This window comes from Pisolithus orientalis (genome assembly GCF_024613125.1).
Source record: "Pisolithus orientalis strain OTSU chromosome Unknown F5J12scaffold_8, whole genome shotgun sequence".
Classification (NCBI taxonomy): domain Eukaryota; kingdom Fungi; phylum Basidiomycota; class Agaricomycetes; order Boletales; family Pisolithaceae; genus Pisolithus; species Pisolithus orientalis.
The window spans coordinates 545759-566986 of record NW_026260789.1 but is presented as its reverse complement, the minus strand read 5'-3'; the positions used below and the strand labels follow the sequence as shown (position 1 = coordinate 566986).

At 50.1% G+C, this 21228-nt stretch overlaps 9 protein-coding genes across 9 annotated transcripts; 3 read left to right on the top strand and 6 right to left on the bottom strand.

Moving 5' to 3' along the window:
• Positions 1-1132: 1132 nt before the first annotated feature.
• On the bottom strand, positions 1133-3377 carry F5J12DRAFT_541397 (Misato segment II tubulin-like domain-containing protein). Its single transcript, XM_051739970.1, has 11 exons — positions 3162-3377; positions 3064-3109; positions 2941-3004; positions 2639-2888; positions 2530-2589; positions 2331-2477; positions 2141-2275; positions 2020-2087; positions 1813-1969; positions 1641-1756; positions 1133-1590 (listed from the first exon to the last, which is right to left on the bottom strand). The coding sequence occupies exons 1-11, from the start codon at positions 3312-3314 to the stop codon at positions 1287-1289; spliced, it is 1500 nt and encodes a 499-aa protein (XP_051601789.1). The 5' UTR covers positions 3315-3377; the 3' UTR covers positions 1133-1286.
• Positions 3378-3917: 540 nt separating this feature from the next.
• F5J12DRAFT_819029 (uncharacterized protein) lies at positions 3918-6048 on the top strand. The gene is made up of 13 exons (XM_051745217.1): positions 3918-4310; positions 4366-4398; positions 4449-4468; positions 4524-4538; positions 4588-4626; positions 4674-4702; positions 4760-4773; positions 4827-4856; positions 5018-5077; positions 5129-5269; positions 5333-5576; positions 5638-5686; positions 5758-6048. The coding sequence occupies exons 1-13, from the start codon at positions 4247-4249 to the stop codon at positions 5983-5985; spliced, it is 966 nt and encodes a 321-aa protein (XP_051601788.1). The 5' UTR covers positions 3918-4246; the 3' UTR covers positions 5986-6048.
• Positions 6049-6206: 158 nt separating this feature from the next.
• Positions 6207-8963, bottom strand: F5J12DRAFT_819021 (uncharacterized protein). Its single transcript, XM_051745216.1, has 4 exons — positions 8133-8963; positions 7839-8081; positions 6733-7791; positions 6207-6672 (listed from the first exon to the last, which is right to left on the bottom strand). Exons 1-4 carry the CDS (start codon positions 8720-8722, stop codon positions 6423-6425), a joined length of 2142 nt encoding a protein of 713 aa, XP_051601787.1. The 5' UTR covers positions 8723-8963; the 3' UTR covers positions 6207-6422.
• Positions 8964-9525: 562 nt separating this feature from the next.
• On the bottom strand, positions 9526-10232 carry F5J12DRAFT_819006 (splicing factor 3B subunit 5). The gene is made up of 6 exons (XM_051745215.1): positions 10212-10232; positions 10115-10157; positions 10038-10061; positions 9968-9989; positions 9794-9917; positions 9526-9735 (listed from the first exon to the last, which is right to left on the bottom strand). The coding sequence occupies exons 1-6, from the start codon at positions 10212-10214 to the stop codon at positions 9688-9690; spliced, it is 264 nt and encodes an 87-aa protein (XP_051601786.1). The 5' UTR covers positions 10215-10232; the 3' UTR covers positions 9526-9687.
• Positions 10041-12117, top strand: F5J12DRAFT_541157 (FAD/NAD(P)-binding domain-containing protein). The gene is made up of 4 exons (XM_051739969.1): positions 10041-10417; positions 10470-11041; positions 11096-11656; positions 11710-12117. Exons 1-4 carry the CDS (start codon positions 10356-10358, stop codon positions 12078-12080), a joined length of 1566 nt encoding a protein of 521 aa, XP_051601785.1. The 5' UTR covers positions 10041-10355; the 3' UTR covers positions 12081-12117.
• Positions 12118-12184: 67 nt separating this feature from the next.
• Positions 12185-13332, top strand: F5J12DRAFT_819001 (uncharacterized protein). The gene is made up of 4 exons (XM_051745214.1): positions 12185-12458; positions 12561-12616; positions 12666-12723; positions 12811-13332. The coding sequence occupies exons 1-4, from the start codon at positions 12233-12235 to the stop codon at positions 13308-13310; spliced, it is 840 nt and encodes a 279-aa protein (XP_051601784.1). The 5' UTR covers positions 12185-12232; the 3' UTR covers positions 13311-13332.
• A 319-nt stretch (positions 13333-13651) lies between these two features.
• On the bottom strand, positions 13652-16482 carry F5J12DRAFT_718077 (uncharacterized protein; the record flags this gene model as incomplete). Its single annotated transcript, XM_051741095.1, has 2 exons — positions 13652-15253; positions 15307-16482. 2 exons carry the CDS (start codon positions 16480-16482, stop codon positions 13652-13654), a joined length of 2778 nt encoding a protein of 925 aa, XP_051601783.1.
• Positions 16483-17452: 970 nt separating this feature from the next.
• F5J12DRAFT_718137 (uncharacterized protein) lies at positions 17453-17786 on the bottom strand (the record flags this gene model as incomplete). The annotated part of the gene is made up of 3 exons (XM_051741098.1): positions 17453-17510; positions 17567-17678; positions 17732-17786. 3 exons carry the CDS (start codon positions 17784-17786, stop codon positions 17453-17455), a joined length of 225 nt encoding a protein of 74 aa, XP_051601782.1.
• A 598-nt stretch (positions 17787-18384) lies between these two features.
• F5J12DRAFT_818980 (Sec1-like protein) lies at positions 18385-21227 on the bottom strand. The gene is made up of 13 exons (XM_051745213.1): positions 21073-21227; positions 20938-21018; positions 20773-20884; positions 20514-20722; positions 20360-20464; positions 20129-20312; positions 19848-20077; positions 19708-19798; positions 19584-19658; positions 19362-19528; positions 18803-19313; positions 18643-18744; positions 18385-18588 (listed from the first exon to the last, which is right to left on the bottom strand). Exons 1-13 carry the CDS (start codon positions 21205-21207, stop codon positions 18491-18493), a joined length of 2100 nt encoding a protein of 699 aa, XP_051601781.1. The 5' UTR covers positions 21208-21227; the 3' UTR covers positions 18385-18490.
• Position 21228: the final 1 nt, after the last annotated feature.

Here is a 21228-nt window from a genome sequence, read left to right as displayed (position 1 = left end):
TTACCCGGCCAGGTATGTCATAGGGCGGAACTGACGCGGAGATATCATGAGCAAACCAACGGATAGTCTGTGCATGTTAGAACTACCAGGGTGACGCTTACAACACGTATGAGGGTAATTGGAAAGGCAAGAGATTGGACCCATTCCATCATTCTGTTTTGACCTGTACTACAGTTTGCACACCTTTCTGCAAACTGCTTGAGACCCTTCTATCAATTGACACATCCTTAATTCCGTACGCTCCATCCTTCTAGTATTCTCATGTGGAGCTCGCGCAAGTCCCCGTCGTTGTGCACATTGATGGACGGTCCAAGGCTGTTCAATGAAGCTCTGGGGTAGAAACAAGATGGCTCGTAAGGACTGCAGCTCGTTGGCGTTGTTACTAGGTTCCAAATGGATTATCATAAGATCAAGTACTGACATTTGATACACTATACGGAGTCTACCCCGGGGTTAACAGGTACAGTGCGTTCTCCTACCACGTAATGGACCCAATCGCGCTAACAATGAAGCATTCTAGATGACTTGGGTCCGTCCATTTTGCAGTTCTTGACGTTAGCAGCACCGCTCGTTGGAATACCCCTATCTCTTGCTTTGCTCCGGGGATTTCGCTATTGGCTTTGTAATTCAATTGATCAATTCCATCCAAGAAAACCTATGCTATCAGATAACTTTTACCGTGATGTATATGATCCCGTCTGTGGCTTCAAAAGCCTAAGTCATATTTACCTTGATTGGTGATCGCAAAGATCATCATATCGACAAACAAGGGGTTGCTGTGGTTCCCCTGGTAAGTGTATATCGCGTTAAACTGTCGTGATAATTAACTAATACGCGCCCTTAAGGTCAGCCCACGCACTGCGTGTATGAATGCCCTAATGGGGAGCTGTGGTCCCCCATCGGCCAGGTGCCCAGTACGTTTTAGTCACAACATACTATCTACATCAGCTATCTGAGAACGCACCAAGGGGCATCACTACCAACGGCACGTCTTATGACATCGCCCCTGCTACGTACACGGGGTTTTACGATAGTTTTTAACTGAAACCGTTATTGGACTTACTGCTAACACGACTGACGCGAGTGTATCTCTAGGCCCTAGTGCAGGTCAGGATAAATTGTCCACGAAAAGGTTTATCATGATTGGGCACAAAATTGGGCATAGTATAACCCTTCCCGTAGAACTTTCCTTGAAGCCCCTCGAATATACCTTAATTCACACCATCGAGGACGTTGGTTCGCCAGGATACTTCAAACTGGGCACCTTGGGTGTCTTTTACTCGGCATCATTCCTCATCCTCGCCAAGCTCCATCCCGTTGTCTTCCTCTTTTGAACTGTCATCGTAGCTGTCCACGATTTGCCACAATACATTTGCCAATTCCTTTACATCATCGTCCTCCAGGTCCATGGCTGTTAACGTCACATCCCTGCGACTGACGGCATCTTGGACAAATGTGGCGTACTGTGGCAAACACGCCGCTGTCGATGGAGATGTGGTCATCGAGGAAAACAGCTTGATTGATTTCGGTCGTGAGCCAGGGAAGATGTCAGGGAAGGACGTTTGGATTGGATACGAGGGGGCGTGGTGACTGTGTGGCATTGATAAATAAGAAACAAGGTTGACCAAAGGAAGACTTGCCTTAGCAAGAGCGGATGCCTGAGTTCGGACATCTCAGTCCACGATTTGTATACATTTATATCCTCCCCTGCAAATCCCCGAGAAACCTCCCTGCGAGCATATGGTGTGCATCGCTCCTAAAGACGACGTTCAAACGCTACAGAGATACATCCAGTTGGAACATTGCATATACCTCAGAATGTGGTGACAGTTGAATGACATCGTCTACATTGGCCCTCGAAACGCGGCCTCCTGGTAATAGGTTCCCGCTGAGATGTGCAAAAGGCAGCGATCTTCTCCATTTAAGATGACCGATGTAGCTATCAAGGTCGTCCAGACCACCTCGCAATCTGCTCAAAAATCAGCTCCGATGGAGAACGCTCGGAGGAAACGGGAACACCTGAGCGGAAGTGTAGCAGATTCCGCGATAGCGGACAAGACGGCAGACAATTGGTGAATATTTTTTGCCTGTTTCAATGAGCCGCTGGAGAAACAAAGGAAGGGGTTGTTGAGCTACGCACTTCGGTATAGAATGCAGGTGTCCTAGTAGGACGTCTCCAATACCGTGGAGCCAAGACAGGTACTGTGAGGTCACAAAGTTCGTGAAGGCTTTGAAGACATAAACTATCGTTTATAATTCCTCTCGTATAGGGAACCTACAAGAATCGTATTGAAAGCTAAGCGGAAGATATCCATCATAGTGGAGCATACGTAGCCGGTTTCAGCCATGTTCGGCATGACATCTGAGAGTAAAGCAAAAGTCATGATTGAGGTCTTTCGGTGTTCCTCGCGGAAAGATCTCAACATTGCATGCGAGAAACCACCAAACGTAGCAGTGTCGTGCATCATTTGTACGCCCTAAATTAGTGCTTTTCGATATAAATAGGGCATGATGCCCGGTATTAAATACCTGAAAGTTGTCGCATTCCTCAATCGCGAGACGCACCGGACCTTCCATCAATTCGACATCCTGAGTGAGACGTGAACAGAAAAGCCGGAAAGACACAAGGAAACTATACCTTGTCGTATTGCCGAAATATTTCTTGGCTCGCAGTCCAGTCGCCCTCGGCGTTCTCCTGTGTGTCAGGAACAGGTTGGATTGACTTGGGATCGAAGAAGACGCGACTGTAGTCAGACCAAAATCTGACTTTGGTCTCCGGAGGGTTATTATCGAGTTCCAAGGCATTCGGTTCATTTTCTGCTTCAAGGAAAGCTTGGTATTCGCTCTGCGGGACGCGCTCTTTTTCGTGGCGAAGAACCTTTCCTTGCCTACAAGGTGGAATTGGAATCGACCGAACGGCGCATCAACAACGGTAACTACCAAGTTGATACGGAAGAGACGTCTTCTTCCGTGCTTCGGTTCTTCGCGAGTGATCCAAAATTTGCTTTGTGACTTGCAGCATGAGCTCATTCTTGATGTATCATACCGAACATATAGGCGTACATTTTTGATCGAAGACCAGGAGTCTCGGACACAAGGTGGGATAATTCTATCCGGCTGGTCAGTCGTTATCTGGGGAAGCTGAAACACAACCGGCACACGTGTGGGTCCCGGCCCTCTCTGAACGAGATGCTATGATCTGCGAGAGAAACGTCGTCCTCGTCGTAGGCGAAGTAGCTTTCCTGTGTGTTCCAAAAATGTGTTCCCGTATAATTCGACAGTGAACCGGCTTGGATGTACAGAATCTCCCGCATGATGTTGCCAGGAGATAGCGTTGGTTTGGTGTTAGTTGTCAGACTCGGATGGAGGCCGAAGTCGGATCAAACCATAATCCGCCAGTCAGCCACGTCTGGTCAGCCTCCTGAACGACCAAATAGCAGCTTGTTTCAACTAACATCAAATACAATCTCTGGCCGCTTGGTAACGTCGAACTCATTCCCCTTGGTGGACGTCCTCGGGCGTTTCCCTGAGTGGTTTGGCAGCCTTAAGCCGTAACTCAAGGTATGTACTAGCGTGGTATGTCATGTAACTATTCATCAGCTTTGTAATTGGGCGCTGGTGTTGAGTGCAGCGCTGAGGCACGGGTCACAGTCCGGCTCGACAAACGAGCGAGTAGGCTTTGTCAGTTCTCAAAGGACAAGCAGCCGATATCGATCAAGGACACGAGTTTCCGGTTGGGCTCGAGTCCACACAACCTCCGCAAACTATTATTCGCTTGCTACATACGCAGGTATTTTTAACAACTGTGCATGAACTCCATTGTCATGCATAACCGTTGTCAGAGTGATTGCTCGTTTTGATGTTACAATCCCAGTTTCTCCATGGAGTACTGCTTCCTTCTTCCCAAGGTGCACTGAGGTCGTCCTTCCACATGACTTAGTACGAACTACGGACAGCACAGTCCCTGACTCGTGAGTACGAAACTTAAAAAAATTTGGTCGGTCTGTTTCCGATGAGAGCACCTTGATGCCGCTAGGCTTTACACACCGACGACGCTCCAGGCCGCCCATTTACGACAATTTAATATACGTCAGTCCTATTTTTTCGGGCCAGGAGTAATTTCTAGAAAGGAAGCTGCATGTATTGACCGAGCAAGACGAACAAAAATGATTGATTGAGATGAGGTCTCATTGTCAAGGCCTCTTTCTGACTTCCACTCATTTGACTTCCATCACCATCCCTTTCAATGAGCATATCCTCCTCACAGGCTGCATTTGCTACCGAAAACAGCGTCTTTGCCTATGTGCAGAGTGAGTCCTTTGAGTTCGGTGTAGTGACCCCTAACCTTCACCCACTCCCTGTTAGTTGCTGCCACTGCAGCTGCCTTGTATGATCACAGTATGGTTCATCCGGTACGCAAATGGTTTGCAGCTTATCCCCTCCCACAGTTCTCTTCTTTGGCCGTGAAGTGAGTCTCCTTGATCGTGTCATGCTCGCCCGCCTCATATGCGGCCCCAAAACAGATAGAGCTCATATGGGTACGTCAAGAACCCTATTTTGATGGTCTTGTTGATTCAATGTGTGCAGGGGACTGCGCCATCTATCGTTACAGTGTTGTATATCATAGTGAGTTTCGGAGACAACCTTAGGGGGAGTGCTTATCATTCCTGCAGGACCGCTACTTGGGCGATGCAGTGCTCCTGTATGCAGATACCTCCAAGTATTTCTCTAGTAGCTGATTATAACTTCGGCCCGACAGAGCGGGTGTCTGCCGTGCGGTTTGTCCCTGCGACTCATCATAATGACCATCTAACGAAACGGAGTAGTTTGTTTTACGAGCTCAAGTTCGGAACAGGTACGCTATTCTTGGTTCTCAAATGAACCTCTTCTGATATCTCTCAGGAGTACGTCACTGATGTTCTATGAAAATGGCCCATCTCACTTGCATACAGGTGTAAGTATCTCCTGTCCACCCATATGGTAGCGATGTTGAGTTAACAGTGATAAAAAATACTAGGTTTACAACTGTTCCGATTTCGTGCTTGGGGAACGCTAGCTTACACATGGGCTACCCAGGGTGCGTGAGACTGCGGTATTGAAACCTTACATTCTGACGCGAAGCCAATAGCGATCATGCTTCTGCGCATATATGCGATGTATAGGCGTTCCACTAAAATCTTATCATTCCTTCTTTTCTCGTTTTTCGCAGAGATTGTAGCAATTGCTATCATCATCTCCCATTTCATCGGACCTGGAAGCGGATTGGAGGGTACGCAGGATTTCTCTCTGCCTGATTATTTGGACTTACGCCAAGAATTTCCTAACAATTTAGTTGAACTAAGTAACCGCTTTTCGTCCTCCCAAGCACAATTTTGCTTGTTTTTCGGCGTGAACGGGAGTTTCACTTACCTCCTTATTCCGGTGCTCTGTTTCGAGACCGTCCTCTTCCTTCTTGCCGCAAAGGTGTATTGTGCGCATTTACGGGAGACAAATCAATTGCGAACGATTGGGGGACCAAGAGAGATGAACTCTTTCACTAGGGTGCTGGCAAGGGACAGCATTTTCTATTTCTTCATGTAAGCGTGTTTGACAATGATCGATCCCAATGAGTATTGCGAAGACTGACTGTTGGGTCAGGAATCTCGTGATGTGCGCAGTCGTCATGGGTATCTGGCAAAGCGTCACTGTGCGTTCCTTTTTTCGCGTAATTTCGTGTCCCAATCGACTTAAGCGTTCATCCACGACCCTTCTCCGCAGTCTCGCTACGCAAATATTTGCGTGCCGCTCGTGATGCTGCTTGAGATTCTCGTCGGGACGCGGCTTGTCATCAACTTCCGAGAGCGATTCTATGATCCGGATAGGGGCAATGTCAATTTGAATCGGTATAGCGAAGTCATCGGGGACCATTTTCAAATGCGCCAGTTTCGGATCGCTTGCGAAGTTGAGAGTGTGACTGTCACGGTAGTTGATGGCGAGAAATGCTGAGGTCATTCATGTCAAATCATACCATTCGTCACCTGTTGAGCAGGGAGAAATACTGTGTACATAATGTGAATTCCATATATTACAAGTTACTGCTAAATGTGATGATGTTGTACCGTTACAAAACGCATACTCCGACTATCGAATGATTCTAGCACAACTGAAAGCGAACACTGCGTGATGCGAAGAAACAAGGTGAAAAGGACAAGGGATACACATCTATGACAAGGGTGCGGATGGGCAGCCGACGAAATGCGAAATTAACGATACAAATTGCCATGACGAGGTGGAAGAATATGGATATTGGTTATGTGGTTGCTATGAAGGAGAGCGTTGCTTGGCACCCTGTCGAGTCGACGGATAATGTAAAGTAATAGAGTCGAAATGGTGGCCAAAACGTCACATGTGGGAAGAGGGAAGTCCGTCAAACGAACACGTCCTTATGCGAGCAGGAGGAAGTCGTCGTCCACTTTCTGCGCTCTGTACACGTAGATCGAACGGAGAAGGTCCAAGTCTTGCTGGCAGTGCTTGCTCGGCTTATACGGGGAGCTTTCACCCTCGAGTTGCCGTTGGCGCCGCGGCCCATCGAAAGAATGCCGATGGGAAGCAGATTTAGGCGTTTCCGATTCTGGCGAGTCCAGCTGATACTCTGGCACTTCCGCAGGCCAATTAAACCGCTTTCGACGGAAGCTGATAAGAAAGCAATGAGTTGTTGGGCGAAGCAGTGATGTAGTAAATCTGATGCCATACCATTCATAATCCCAAAGGGTATCATCAATCTCGTGTTCAGGCACGGAGAGATGGGTCCTCTTCGATACCTCATCGAGATATTCGTGTATGGCTGCTTTGGAACTAAGGAGGGTATGTATGTGCTTGCATGCGTGCATCTCGAGCTCTAGGGGGGAAAGAGGGATGAAGGTTTGCATATTGACAATAATGCCAGGTGATTGTCCGTGTGCCGAATGACGCGGGGAACTTGGGTTAATTCCCAGGCGACCAGCTGCTTTGGCGCTAATGTTCTCAGGAACTTGCGTGAAGCTCGCCACACTTTCCCCACTGGAACGGTCCCCTTTCTTGCGGTCTTTATCTTTCTTGTCTTTCCTGTCTCGTTCGACTGCCGTCACCCAGTGAACGAAATCTCTTTTGGCCCTCCTGATGCTCCCGGCGCTGGCGCTGCTGCCGCTCTCGGAACTTTCGACAGATGCCTTGTCAGACTCTTTGTCAGCGGGAGGTGCGAGAAACAAGCGAAAGTCGTTAATGCGGTCTGAGTTGTAACGTCCAAACACGTCTTGCAGTGTATCTTCGATCTTCTTTCGAGGGCGGAAAAGAATATTGAATTTCTGCGCAAGCATATTCTCGAAAACTTGTTCTAAATTCTTCGAGTTTTCGGCTTCACGATTCCAATCGGCGACAGGATCGTATGGAACGTCAGGGGGAACAGGATCTGGTTCCACCAGCGTCGAGAAGCGACTCTTGGTGCTCACGAAATCCTCTTCAGTTTCGTCCTCGTCTGAATCCAATGCGTTGGTACCCTGAGAGACGCCTTCCTCGTCTGTGTCATCAAAGCCTGAAGAAAGCGAACGAGACTGGGGTCGAGTGGCCTGGGATCTAGTGGGCTGTTGTGGTGTATTCTTCGAATAAGGGAAGTGGATGTAGTCGTCGATCAATTCGAGATAACCTCCTGGGTTCAGCACACGCTTAACTTCTTTGAGAACGTGTTCCCAACGGTTCTCGGGTATACAGAGTGACAGATTAGCCATCCGTACAAGGTCGAACATGCTCTTCGGAAACGGTAACTTGTACTTGACACTGTCATGATCGTTAGGGAGTGACTGATTCGCTGGCGAGGTACCTACAAGTTTCCTTGTTTCCACTGAAGATTTTCCGGCAGCTTAGCATCACCACCCAAACGCGAAGGATGGACAAGATCGAAACCAATTACGCGAGCGGACCCCCAGTAAGTAGCCGCTGCAATGGCCCATTCGCCCGAGCCACAACCAAGGTCAAGAATACTTTTGGGACCCTCTTTGTCGAATTTGAGAAAAGAAGGCGAGGGATCCGGGTTGAGTCGCTGCAGGAGCATTTCGGAAAACTTGTCACTATTACGAACCGTTAATTATGATTAGTGATCACCGGCCAGCATTACTCACTTTTCCATGGAAGGTCTATCGTAAGACAGCATATAGGGAGCATCCACGTGCGAATACGGGTGGTGCATCAATCCTCGCCGGTAAGAAAAGCGATCCCTAGCTTCAAACCCATTGGTAGGTGGACTATTTGGTTGATCCAGCGTTATGGTGCTGGCATCTAGACCCGCGGTATCCGGCTTGGTGTCCTTGGCCAGGTCAGGTCGGATGTTTTCGGGGTCTACGGGTGGTCTACTTTTCTTTATGAAATCAAACACGGCTCCCTTTTTGCGTTGCGGGGACTCGGGGACTGCAGCGCTGTCAAGAGGTAGGGGTGGAGACGGTTCCTCTTCATGCTGGGGTTTAGGGCGCCTTGCTCTGGACAGCAGCCTTCTTCGACGACTGCTTTCTTCTCCCATTGACGCAAAGTATCCCGAGTATGTGCGAACCAGGGAGTGGTGTTGTTCGGAAAGGTCCAAGAACGAGTAGAGGGATTCTGGATTGAGAGATCGTTTGTGCCTCAACCCAAGGCTTCGACAAGCAGCAGGTGGGGGATCTCCAGGAAAGTAGCAGGATACGGGTGGGAGAGGAAAAGCAAACGATGTAGGAGACATCGTTGAGTGGGGTTTCCGGGATATAAAAAAAACTGAGCTCAAAGCGAGAGCGGAACGTGCAATGGTTCAAAGGCAGCCTTTGTCTGTTGTGGCGGCCGTCCACAGCCAGGTATGGGGTAACAAAGGGGTATGAGAATGACAAGCGGATAATGGGCCTCGGGTTCCACAGAGACACTCCGGACAGACAGTTGGCAGGAAGCTGGTGTCTGAGAAGACAGAAGTTAGCAGGCACTGACTGGTGATATTCATAAAGGCTAGCACTTACTATACTCGAGCTGTGTGAGGTGGCAGTGAGTCTCGGCGATGAGGTGAGCTGTCTGCGTACCGGATTTGACCGACTGAGATGGATCAAGCCACTTGCTGATGGCAACACCCTGCGAGGGATTCCACTCCCTCCGCGATCGACTGGGCACTGGCCTGCGCTCCTCATAATTTGCGAGGTCACGGAACCTGGCACGTCAATTGGGACGCTCCGGTTATGGAAACTCGCATTGACTTCCCAAGTAGGGAACAAGGCACGCCAATAAACATGTGCGGTCATTACGCCTTCTCGGAAGCTTTGCCTAAATTATAGTTGTCCTGCAAATTATTCCTCCGATTGGTTCGAAACAGAGGGCTGCCCCTTCACACTCCACGTATCCTGTCCGAATCCGACAGCCACGTATCACCTCATTCGCATTAGTTCCGTGCCTTGCGTCGTCACTATACACCATCGCTCTGCCACGTACCTGACTCGGAATTAAATGGTGTGGAATCAGTCGCATCACGTCCCGCACTTGGGGTAGACCTTACGCGAGAACGACCGATGAGACAATACACACACACATACGTACTCACGCAACGAAGGCACAAGAGATTGAAATCATGATGAAATGCAGGCGTTAGGTGCACATTCAAACGACGTGTGTCACTAGTCTTCACGTATACATAACAAAACCCGACTTGACCAAGCATGGAGTATGTACTTAGTCATCGTCCTTACGTGGAGGAGGACCACAAGGCTGCAACATGCGCTGCAGGATGGTTTTAGTCTGTCGCTCGAACGCCGAAAAGTGACGACTCAAATCACACCTCTGTCATCTCAAACCTGACCCTTCCCATGGCTTCTCCGTCGGCAATAGCGAGGTAGGAGAGCAATGGAGGATGTCCCATAATAGACGCAAGTGAGTCGCGGTGTTGATGAGTTATCCATTCACTGCCCGCGAAAATCAGCCGTCGGGAACAATGTGACGCACGCAGACTCACTATTTGGTTAAATCAGCATGACCTATCAAAATTTAGCCAAACATCGCTTTGATGCGACCCCCCTACGCACCTGTGCCGGTGTAACGAGCATGCACTAAAAGCATTCTATCAGATACACCCTGAAACAGGAACCAAAGGGTCTCTCACAATGCTCGAGTTGTGTATTTGCGGTGTACCTCAGCTCTGATGACTACAATTGTGGGAATTTGCTTAGCGAGCGATCAAAGCAGATTACCGGTCTTACCATGGTGGAGGTGGACTGAGGAGAGGAGATGACACTCGTCTCCAATGCCGGTGGCAGCGGGCCGCTCGTGGGTCACGTGATTACTGTCCGGTAACTTAGGTCGGTCGGCGTCGGCGGACTCCTGTCTCCGCTGTTTCCTGCACAATGGAGAACGAATTTGATGTTATCATCATTGGCACTGGTCTCACACACTCCATGAGTGCCGCGTATGTATCTTCCTGCCCGCTGGTAACGGAAATTGATCCGCTGCGATCCCAGCGCACTTGCCAAGGCCGGACTCAAAGTAGCCCATGTCGATCCGAACCCATACTATGGTGGAGACGAGGCTGCTTTGACGCTGGACGAAATAGTTGCATGGGCTGAGCATCATGCTTCCTCAGATTCCGTCGATCAAGTCCAGAGATGCCCCACGTATACCACAGAATATTGTTCTGCGCTCAACGTGTCGCATCCGAAGCAATACACGATATCTCTATCTCCTTCCGTTATTCCCGCCATCGGTCCTTTCATCACATCCGTAATAGCGTCCGGCATTTCGCGGTACTGTTCGTTCAAGTTGCTAGGTCCGGTCTCGATATACAATGGCGGCCAGTTCAAAAATGTGCCAAGGGGAAAAGAAGACGTGTTCAGGGATCAGAAGATCCCGTTGATAGAAAAACGTCGTCTCATGCGGTTCTTGATGTTTGTTGCTGGGGATTATGAAAGTAGTCCCGAGTTCCAGGGTAAAGAAGACACTCCCTTCCAGGAATTCCTTCGTCAAACATTCTTTTTGAGCGAAGACATCTCACAGAGCATTGTATTTGCGTTGGCATATTGCAGCCATGCTGATGGTGAGCCATATGTTCCACCGTTTGTTTGCCAGTCAACTCACTGTCTTTTTTAAGAGCCGACGGCTTCTGCGTTGTCCCGTGTGCGTAGTTGCTTGCAGTCTACAGGGCGTTACGGGCCTTCGCCATTCGTCGTTTCTTATTACGGAGGTTCAGGAGATCTGGCTCAAGCCTTTTGTCGCGCTGCAGCTGTCAATGGGTCTGTGTATATTCTGGGTCGACGGATCGCGAACATTGTTTATAGGGGTTCGTCCTCCGAGGCTACGGGCGGCAGTCGCCGCTACGCTGTCGAACTTGACAATTTTCCGGAGCCACTTTATGCATCCTGTCTGCTGTCCTCCCAATGTCATGTCCCCGATCATTTGCGACATCTTTCCGCACCGATATCTTCAGAACCATCAGATGCTTATAGTCGTATTCGTGCAGTGGCGAGAGGCATAGTCATATTGGATAATCCCTTGTTACCTCCACGTGAAGACAGCGAGGAGCCCGAGGCGACGCAGTCCGATTCGTTTATCATGGTGTTTCCTCCCGGATCAGTTGGGGGTGGTTCGGACGTGAGCGCTGTACATGTGTTAACGGCCGGACCTGGTACGATGTGTGCACCCCCCGGGAAATGTGAGCTTCTCTTGCTACTAGGTATGTGTGATGTTACGATGACCATATATCAGGTATAGTCTACTTGTCCATGCCACTGTTGGACCAGGAACGAGGTGCTAAGGCGCTCCTGGAGCCCTATCTTATAGCGATACTATCTTCAGTATCACCTCCTCCCAATATCCTCTTCCAGACGTTCTATACCCAACATTTCCCGACGGAGACAGAGCGCGACGTTCTGATGGGTTCCGAGGATGATATTACTTATTGGACCGTGCCTGTCTTACCTGCAGACATGTCGCACGCTGTCGACTACGCTGCTCAGATCGCCGAGAAAGCATTCTGGCAGGTTACGTTGTCGATACGAGGGCCTGACGCTTCATTAGAAGTCAGTAACGGCTTTTGGGTAGATGCTGTGAGCAACGTTGATGAGGATTCCGATTAGCTACATATTTACTTGGTGTAATGTTATGAAACGGGAGCTTTTTCCGCAGGATCTGATTGGTTTGGTAACAGTACTTCATTGGTCGAGACCCTGACTGTCAAGTTGACAGCCATCCACCCAAACCATATTTTCCCGTGTTCCACGTTTCATTTATGCCACACCCTGTGGCTGTAACTAGTTCGCTCACGACCATGTCGACCGACGCGACCAAAATTCGCAAAAAAATCGCGAGATTGAATAAACATCTCGATGAGCTCGAATCCCAGCTCGAGCCTCTCTTTTCCCAGTCCCTCACCGAGACGCTGGTCAGACTGGACACGGTCCAACAGGCAAAGATGCAGGTCATCATTCCGTATGTGGTGTATGATCTCGTGTTTGGTGTGTACAGTTTTCTCTCTCTCTCTGCGTTTCTAAACCGCTGATGTGGCCGCATGCTATGGTCAAAACGTCCGCGGCGGTGTTATTGGCTTCGCGATGTAGTTTTCCTGAAAGCTCGTGGCATTGACCCGATGACGCATCCGATCGTTCGCGAACTCGTACGTTGTCTCTCCCCCGACATATACCTCATACCCATTCCCAGAACAGGACCGCGTGCGCGTATACTTTGACAAGATCAAAGACGCTGAAGAGTCCAACCAGAAACGTAAGTCTTTTTTTTCACGAGTCCAAAACAGTGTCGACCCCGGTCGTGATGTACTATTGGCTGTTCTAACACTTTATGTGGGAGCAGGGAAACTCGGCCTTGACAAAGAAGCAGCGGAAAGATTCATAAAACACGCCATCGCACAAGCAACGAACGTAACGTCGGTTGAGAATGAACGAGACGATGAATCTATGGATGCGGTTGTCGCACCTATTCCCGGTCCAAGCACCAGCGTACTAGAGCGTGTCCCAGTCAAAATCACCAGCAAGATGCTCGAACGTGCGGAGTACGAGCGGAATCTGCAGGAGCTGGGTGATGATGAAGAAGAGGAACTAGAAGTTTTCGGCGAAATACTGGCAGAAGATTACTCTATGGAAGGTACGCCAGATGGACTGGAGTTGAAGCCCGCGATGGGGACGCTGCTAGTCGACAAAGGTAAGCACAAGATGAAGGAAGAACTCAATCAGGTGGATCAAGTTTCGACCTCGTCCCGTAAAAAACGGCCACGTATCGACTCAGTCGCGGGTACGTGTCCCTTATTATCCCTCTTTTCTTTGATCACGGTGGTGACAGTTTCTTGCCGATAGGCTACGAAGGCATTTCGTCGACGCCGGAGCCTTCGGGTAGCCGTGAAAGGTCGAAATCTGTCCCACAGGAAGCCCCTTCTGTCAGTGAATCCCAACGCTGCACGCCGTCTTCGTCAACGGAAGCACAGTTGTCTAAGTCGTCCAAAAAGAAATCCAAGCGTAAGGAAAAGAAACCCCGACAATAATTCTGTTCTATGTCCACGATATCATGTTACATTTAACTTTCTCTTTGGATACAAAGGTAGTAGCACTACCAAAATGTGGTGGGTACAGCGTGGAATGTACAACAACACAGAAACCAGTAACGTGAAGAAGGAAAGCACGAAAACGAACCATTGTTTTTACATTATGATGCATCCATCGCGATCGCTATCGTCCAAACCGGGGGTGTTGTTCCCGGAAGATCTCCTACTCGGAGACCACCACTTCATTCTGCTTGCCCACTTCCCTTCCCCCAGCTCGCTCACCTGCTCAGATGACCCGTTATCCCGGGACTTCTTCGTCGCCTTCCGTCTTCGGTCTCTCGCAGCTTTCACGGCATCCACCGTCTGCCAGCTGTAAAATGACTTGAGGACAACCCTCTCCTCATCGCACTCGTCCTGCCCGACCTTAAGGTCCTCACCGTCTCTCCCATCCAAGTAGCCGAGCTTGCGTGCTTCCCATGACCTCCATCCCCTCCGCGGCCGCGTGTGAGGCATAACGTCCTTCACAATATTCTCGCCTACCAAACGGCAGTCCACAGCGATGAAATGTGCGTCTTTAATTCTGCGCTCTCGAGAGGTGCAAACGAACTCCTTGACCACAGACCCTGACACCAACGTACTATCTGCCTCGAGGAAACGTAACTTGGGACAACCACGAATAAGGGCCGAGAATGCCTCGTTTGTTAGCCTCGATGCGTGTGATACTCCGAGGTGCTCCAGCGCGTGGCCCGTCTGCGGTGGGGCAACGTCCGTGGGAGATGCAGAATCATCTTCGTTGATTGGGGTCAGAACTGTGAGGACCGCATCTGTGATGGATGACGCATCTTCGAGGTCCAGCCTTCGTATGAGTGGTGTCGTCTTTAATAGCTTCACCAGTCCATCGTCATGCAACTCTCCTCCGATCCCCCCAAGCTCCAAGAATTCGAGGTGGGGGAGTGCATATGCAAGATTAGAGCACGCGATATCGGTCAGGAGTGGGCAATGCGAGAGGGAGAGGTGTCTGAGCGCCGTCACACGCCGGAAGTACCGACGCGAATCCCTTACCGCCATGCCTGCCTCGCGCGCGCTCAGCGAGATGGTCTTCGTCTTATGTCTGTCTTCCTCGGCACAGGATACCAGGGCCGCCAGTGCCGAGTTGTGCAGACTCAGACAGTAACTGAGGTCTAGGACCTCAAGGTCAGGCGCCGCCTTCCCCAACGTCGTAAACGCGTCGTCGAATACATCTTGGATCCCCGATAACTTAAGCTCTTTCAGTGCAAGATAGGCTCCCCGCGATAGGACGGCTGCCCCGAACGCACGTAGACCTTCGCCATCAATGTGGATGCAACGACTCATATTCAGGGATGTCAACTGCTGACAGAGTGCTAGGACATCAAATGTTGCATTGGTGACCGCCCTAAGGCCCTTGACGCATAAAGAGCGCAGGAACGGCGACCTAATTAAAAGACCGTGGAGCGATTGTGTGGTGAGATTAGGACAGCCTTGGAGATTAACTGTGGTTAGCTGCGTATATGTAAAGTTCAGAATGGGTGCCGAGCGCACGCAGAGGCTGTTTATCATATCAAGGAGTGTGTTCGATGCGAGGCCAGTGTGCCCGGAGAGGTCAAGGTGCTTGACGAAAGGACCGATATTCTCCGCGAGTCGTTCCAGGAAAAGGGCAGGCAGCTTCGGAAACACCTGCAAGTCCACGTCTTCCCACAGTTGTCCATCGAACACGAGCGAGTGCCATGTCTTTGACACCTGGCCAATATTCGGTTTCGGCTCATGTATTAACGAAGGTGCACGATGCTCACCCTGCTGAATTTCACCAACTCTCGCATAGCACGGTCTCTCCCCACCCAGCGGTTCTTGGACGAGGACGCTTTCAGTGCTGTCCATTCGCCCCTACGGATAAGTTTTTCATGTTCCTCTTTGTGCACCTCTATTAAGGTCCGGAATATCTGGAGCCTCAACTCCCTTGGCAGAACCTCATCGAAATTATTGCAGGCACGGTTAAACGACAAAGGCATAAACGCATCGAGCTCCAGTTGAGGTACAATATCGAAAGCCGAGGTGGGGAGTGGAGATGAGTAAGAGCGCCCTTTGTCTTTCAGACTGGGTACCGGTTCAAAGCGATGGACGTTAGGATCCCACGAGATAGGCATTTCGGATATCATTGCAGCGATATTGTCCACCTGCTCCAGCACGTCTGTTGAAAGCGGTTTCAAAGCGTCGTCCAAGGTCTGCCACGGTAAAGTGCAATCCAGTGGCCGGACGAGCAGTTCATCCTGCGACGGGCTCAAGGGGCCAGATTCAGTCCCTGTTGGAGATGCATCCGAAATGTCGCCTTTGTTCCTGCCGAAGAGTTTACGCGCAACGTTGCTCGGTGTCTTGGAGGACGAACCGAGCTTGAACTTGAACTTCGCCATGGATGGTGCACAGGAGGGCGTTGAGCGGATTGAGAAATTGGACCGCGACCTCCTAAGCGAAGGAGAGGGACTCGGTCTTCCAAAGCCGCTCTGCAGCTGCGGAAGAGAGTCTGGTTGCTGAGTGGTGTCGGACTGTGACTGACTTAATGAAGGTGTGAAGAGTGACGTATGGTTGGAACCATACGAGGAAGGCCCTGGTGATGAGGGGCAAGGCCAGTCGAGGGAGCTGTAGCTGAATTCCGTTGGGGAGAAAGACAAAGGAGGCAACGTGGGCGGGATGTCCCTGTCTTTTCCCTTGCCAGATAATGAGGGGGAAGAGGCCGCAAACGCACCATCATGTTGGCCAAGACGAGATAGTGACTGATCGTCTGCACCCTGAGTGGCGGTCTCAACGTGTGAAGAGTCATATATATGGGTAGACTCGAGAGCGAATGGAGTAGGATGGAAGGATGAACAAGAAGCAACTTCGCTGTCCTGCGGGACAAGGAATCTAGAAATGGTGGAGTCAAAGAGACCATGCGTCTGCGGGACAGGGGGGATGGAGAGGGGTTCCGCTAGCATAGGGTCTTTCCCCTTGCCCGGGTCCGCCATGGTCGGGGTGGAAGACTGCTGCTCCTGTGGTCCATCAGGGTCTTGTGGCACGAGTGAACGGGCAGATGCACGAGGCGGGACAGATCGTTGCTGTTGCCGGTCACCATCAGCAGGGAAGAAACTCATGGGGGGAGGGAATGGCACAGGAGGGCTGCTGACCGAGTCATTCCTGTATTCATAAGGATCAAACTGGAAGAGGTTGTCGTCGTCGTCGTTATCGATGGCTTGAGAAAGCTTCATGGGTTGAGGAGGACAGATACAGCAAGATAAGACAGCAGACAGCGATTCGGAAGATAATAACTTATAGGCAAGCTAGACGACCCACGGGAGGAACATAAGGCAAGCGAGACAGACAGCACATCAACGGAAAGACGCTAAACTGTGGAACACAAGCATCTCACTCAGGGGCTATCACACCATATCATTTATCTGTCGCCTCGCTCAACATCGGGCAGTCGTACCCTTACTCAAATGCATGGTGGTTGCTGCGATCACAGCAGTTGAACGTTTGGACGTTGAATGGCGACGTCATAAACGTCAGTTACAAACAAGCTTCATCATCGATAACAGGGCGTCAGCGCCTGCATCATCAAGCCGATGTTCCGTGTGCCTAATGACTTGACAGGACAACTCAAAGAAGTTACCAAGTTCAACGTGGAATACGATGAAATTAACGAAATCTGCTAGACCAACTTGGACAGTATTTGAATGTGGACGAACCGACCCGAATAGAGAAATTGCATGTAACGTACAGAAACATGTCGTTTATCGATAAGAATATCATAGACCCGACACATGGTAAAGGAACAAAACGTGTCCTTGTAGTAAGATGTAGGGATAGAATGTAAGAAGGCAAGCATGTCGGTGTGCTTGGATAAGACAAAGATGAACATGACTGATGTGATCAAAGTCGGTCACAATACATGAAGCACGACGAAAATCACGTGGTAGCTGGCTTCTCTTTGGCCTTCTTCCAATTGGCAGTAGCCTGCTTGAATCTATTGGCAAAAGTGGTTAGTTCAATGTGATGCACGAAAGCATAATCATTTCATACCTCTCCTGGTGGGTCATGTTAGGTTCTGTTTCCTTCAGGCGCGCCATTTCCGACTGCATGAACTTATTGAAAACGGTGAGCTTCTTCTTCCCACCTCCGCCACCAGAGGATTCTACAGGATGGATTCGAACTGACAGCAGGCGCATACAAGTCACGACCACTTACTGGTCTTCCGCGGTGGCTTCTCAGTCGTCGTTTTCTTCTCTGTGGCGGTCATCATATAATCAGATGGGGTAGCTGGCCAACGACGGTGGGTATTGCCTAAGCGAAACTGTTCCACGACCACGCCGACAAAAGGGGCCGACTATGGTTAGGAGCATTTATAAAATTAGTAAACCATTCACTCACGCACTGTTTGAAGTGTTTACGGAGGTGGACGGGAATAAAGAAATTGGGCGATAGTGGTGGTCTGGAGGAAGGAGGAAAAGCTCATGTTGGTTTGGGTTGGGCGGAGCTTATACGAGAGAGCCTTCCTGTTTGCTGACAGGGACACACTCAATTCCGGACCCCTGGCACTTGCATGCATCCGTGCACTCCAGGTCACGTGCATCGCACACTTGCTACATCGAGGTGGTGCAGTTCGTTCGAAACAGGGAGAAGCGAGGCCCAGGTGTCGATCTGCGCGAAATCTTCGTTTTCCAGCTTTAACGATACCCACTATCCAAGGAAATTGCAGTATGGTGACCGGGGTCCGTAAACAGAGCGCCTAAACAAGACGTGACGCGCCTCGGTTACGCGCCGGCTCTTCAACAGGATAACTATTTTGCTCGCACAGACCACACATGGTCTCTGAGTGTCTGCAGTACTGTTTTCCTATCGTCATGGTCATCAACCAAAAAAATGCGACACAGGAACTTGACTGAACATAGTGAACAAGCCCGCGTGGCCTCAACGAGTCTAGGCCCCAGGCCTACCTACTGCCTCTTAGACCTTGTCCTGACCAATTTTCCCATCCTCTGCTATACTTTTTATCAAGCTCGAACCACTTATGATGCCCGTTGTCGCAATCAGAAACTTCCGACCTGTTCAGATGTTACGTGAAGCCACCCCAATGGATCGAAACGGGAGAAACCTACCTCTGTGCTGGCGATTGACCCATCTAAGGGCCGCAATCTCAGTATACGTACACCCACCAAGGAAGAACACAACAGTCGTCGACATTTGTTCGTGTGGTCGAACTCATAGGAACATACCAATCAATGCCTAGCATTTGCAAAACTGGTGGTATCCACTTACTGGGTAAGGGGACGAGGGTGGTCACAGAGTTGGCACCCGAATTATTGTTCGTATTTGTTGGAATATCGAATATCTTTCCCGGAAGTGTGCCTAAGACATCTTCGAACCCCTTCCACCCAACAATTGGATGTGCATATAGTTTCTTCGCGTTTATCGAAGTGCCTCTTCCGTCCGCATCACCGTGGTCTGCGTTTCCAGCGCCGCCACTGCCGGTTACCTTATCTACAACAGGATTGCTGATTACGCCGTTCTTTTGCGCGACGCACTGTACGAGTCGGACGCTGATCGGCGCGTACCCAGAATAGACAAAGCTAATGTCATTCTCGACTTCCTCGAGTGCTTCCGGATTGTCATCAATGAGAAGTCGGAGCGACTTGCGCACCGTGCTGAAAGGGAGCTTGCTAGTGGTCACCATAGGTGAGGCTGAAGGGGGCAAAGGGTTCGGAAGGAGGACAGAGAGCGGCGGGCTGGAGAGGGAGAGAAGAAGCGGGAGGAGGTCATAGCCGTATGCCTGTAGAGCAAGTGTAAAGGAGAGGCCCTGCAAGTAACTTGTCCTTACCTGCAGGAATTCTCGTTTGATGCTTTCCAGAGCACGAGTCTTAATGCCACCCATTGTTAAGCTGGCTAGACAAAGCAGCCTTGCTATGGTTTGCATGTCCGCTCCTTGAGCAACCATTTCCTCGATCGCTGTCACTTGCGCGGACGCCTCATATGACGCAAGCAGGTCTAGAAAAGCTTGGCTCAGAACGAGAGTCATAGAGGTATAATATAATTTGCTAACTCTGCTGGATCTCGAGTGATTTGTTGAATAGGTCCGTTCTGGTATGAGGAAGCAAAATTTCCGAAAGCCCAGTGTCTGAAGAATGCTGTTGAGATCACGCCAAGTGACGCAAACCAGAACTTACGCAGTCTCAGAGCCTGATGTTCAGACTGCAAGCCACCGAGCTTTCCAACAAAGTCTCGGAGCTGAGCAACCGTCTTTGCCTGCTGCCGAGCCTACGAGATATCAGGGCGCACTCCACCAGCGCGATGAAGACTATCTAACCTTGTACTCTTCATCCAACCTATGCGCCGTTCGGCTCAATCGCTTCCCCATAGATGAAAAGTTCAGGTCTCGCAGATCGGCAAATAGTGGGTCTGTCGCAGCCGAAAGGTGGTATTTCTTTGTCTTTTCACCAATGATAGAGGTAGCCGCGGCAGAGGTGGAGGGTTGTGGTGGGCTTTGATTTGGAGCTGGCGGTGGATTCAAGAGACTCATGGGCAATTCAACGTGACCTAAGTGGGAATGAGAAAAGTATACTCGAGAATCAGATAGGGGTCAAATACCATTCTTAATTCCGATCACTTCGTCAATAAGACCTTCGTAGGTAAGTTGGGTTAGTAGAGGTGTGATCATATCAACCCGTCTATCAAGGATGATCAAGGAATCAAAGGGCGCCGACGAGGATGTGGGGTTGGTGACGGGCGATGGTTGGTTGGCAAGCGATTTCGTGAGTAAGGTAGCTAATTTCTACTAGAGGTCAACGTGTGCAATGGCAATCTATCGGATCACATTACCGAAGCATAGTCTCCTTTACCTACTATGCGGGGGTACTGGCCATATATTTTCTGGAGAACATCCAGTGCCAGCGCTGAGTTGTAGATGATAGTCTCGTCGCCGTCCTATTCGCAGCGATCAGGCCCATCAACGGGAGAGACAAGAACAACGTACCACCCACAGCTCCTTAAAGGCACTGTCACATTCAAGTGAAATCACATCTTCAGCAATGGGTATAAACTGTAGGTTGTATGACGAGATAGATACATCTCCAAGTACACCCTCCTCTTCCAATATTCTGGAAACGAGTGTCGATGTCCGCGGGACGAGGAAGAGCGTGTACGTATGCTTCACCGAGTCTTTAGCATGCCTCTTGATCTGGTCTGGACGTGCGGTATGAATGAGGTGGTATTCACAATGCCGTGCAACGAACCTGCTATAATCTTCACATATTTTATGAGAGGTCTGCAGAGATACACTACATTTGTAGTTGTAGATGTGAGAGGGCCAGGTTCAAGCCAAAACATCTTGTCCACCCCGTGATGCTGCAAAAAGTGGTCGACACGCGCGATCAATACATTGGGAGCAGAAAGCGTACTTTCAATAATGCAACTTCCGTTACGAGCCCCAGTGGCCCAGCAAGCGTGGGGTCCAGCACGAGAGTCTTCGCGCCATTCACCTGCAGCAATTGCACCAGGGTTAGTACGTACACACTTGGTACTGGGCAACGCACGGAATTAAGGGCGTTTATTAAGGCCTTCTTCGCGCTCTCCCTCAGAATCTCGACATCCAGGCCCTGCTCTGTTTCTCTTTCTACGCCGGAAGTCGTCTGCAAGTCTGAGGACGGTGTGGACGTCGCTGCCATCATCGACGAGCAGAATACAGCAGC

What these genes read in the sequence shown, in the direction of transcription:
- F5J12DRAFT_541397 (XM_051739970.1), bottom strand. Translation starts at nt 3,314, where the DNA reads ATGCGGGAGATTCTGTACATCCAAGCCGGTTCACTGTCGAATTATACG. An exon ending in AGGAATGCGACAACTTTCAG is followed by an intron (nt 2,478 to 2,529) that starts GTATTTAATACC and finishes GCACTAATTTAG; the next exon opens with GGCGTACAAATGATGCACGA. An exon ending in AACTGTCACCACATTCTGAG is followed by an intron (nt 1,757 to 1,812) that starts GTATATGCAATG and finishes CGTCGTCTTTAG; the next exon opens with GAGCGATGCACACCATATGC.
- F5J12DRAFT_819029 (XM_051745217.1), top strand. Translation starts at nt 4,247, where the DNA reads ATGAGCATATCCTCCTCACAGGCTGCATTTGCTACCGAAAACAGCGTC. An exon ending in AGCTGCCTTGTATGATCACA is followed by an intron (nt 4,399 to 4,448) that starts GTATGGTTCATC and finishes CCCCTCCCACAG; the next exon opens with TTCTCTTCTTTGGCCGTGAA. An exon ending in AGCATTTTCTATTTCTTCAT is followed by an intron (nt 5,577 to 5,637) that starts GTAAGCGTGTTT and finishes CTGTTGGGTCAG; the next exon opens with GAATCTCGTGATGTGCGCAG.
- F5J12DRAFT_819021 (XM_051745216.1), bottom strand. Translation starts at nt 8,722, where the DNA reads ATGTCTCCTACATCGTTTGCTTTTCCTCTCCCACCCGTATCCTGCTAC. An exon ending in GATAGACCTTCCATGGAAAA is followed by an intron (nt 8,082 to 8,132) that starts GTGAGTAATGCT and finishes GGTTCGTAATAG; the next exon opens with TGACAAGTTTTCCGAAATGC. An exon ending in ACCCTTTGGGATTATGAATG is followed by an intron (nt 6,673 to 6,732) that starts GTATGGCATCAG and finishes CTTTCTTATCAG; the next exon opens with CTTCCGTCGAAAGCGGTTTA.
- F5J12DRAFT_819006 (XM_051745215.1), bottom strand. An exon ending in CATGCTGATTTAACCAAATA is followed by an intron (nt 9,918 to 9,967) that starts GTGAGTCTGCGT and finishes TTTCGCGGGCAG; the next exon opens with TGAATGGATAACTCATCAAC. An exon ending in TCAGGTTTGAGATGACAGAG is followed by an intron (nt 9,736 to 9,793) that starts GTGTGATTTGAG and finishes ACCATCCTGCAG; the next exon opens with CGCATGTTGCAGCCTTGTGG.
- F5J12DRAFT_541157 (XM_051739969.1), top strand. Translation starts at nt 10,356, where the DNA reads ATGGAGAACGAATTTGATGTTATCATCATTGGCACTGGTCTCACACAC. An exon ending in ACACACTCCATGAGTGCCGC is followed by an intron (nt 10,418 to 10,469) that starts GTATGTATCTTC and finishes CTGCGATCCCAG; the next exon opens with CGCACTTGCCAAGGCCGGAC. An exon ending in ATATTGCAGCCATGCTGATG is followed by an intron (nt 11,042 to 11,095) that starts GTGAGCCATATG and finishes GTCTTTTTTAAG; the next exon opens with AGCCGACGGCTTCTGCGTTG.
- F5J12DRAFT_819001 (XM_051745214.1), top strand. Translation starts at nt 12,233, where the DNA reads ATGCCACACCCTGTGGCTGTAACTAGTTCGCTCACGACCATGTCGACC. An exon ending in GGTGTATGATCTCGTGTTTG is followed by an intron (nt 12,459 to 12,560) that starts GTGTGTACAGTT and finishes TTCGCGATGTAG; the next exon opens with TTTTCCTGAAAGCTCGTGGC. An exon ending in TGAAGAGTCCAACCAGAAAC is followed by an intron (nt 12,724 to 12,810) that starts GTAAGTCTTTTT and finishes ATGTGGGAGCAG; the next exon opens with GGAAACTCGGCCTTGACAAA.
- F5J12DRAFT_818980 (XM_051745213.1), bottom strand. Translation starts at nt 21,207, where the DNA reads ATGATGGCAGCGACGTCCACACCGTCCTCAGACTTGCAGACGACTTCC. An exon ending in ATATGTGAAGATTATAGCAG is followed by an intron (nt 20,723 to 20,772) that starts GTTCGTTGCACG and finishes CCGCACGTCCAG; the next exon opens with ACCAGATCAAGAGGCATGCT. An exon ending in CACCCTCGTCCCCTTACCCA is followed by an intron (nt 18,745 to 18,802) that starts GTAAGTGGATAC and finishes TGTTCCTATGAG; the next exon opens with TTCGACCACACGAACAAATG.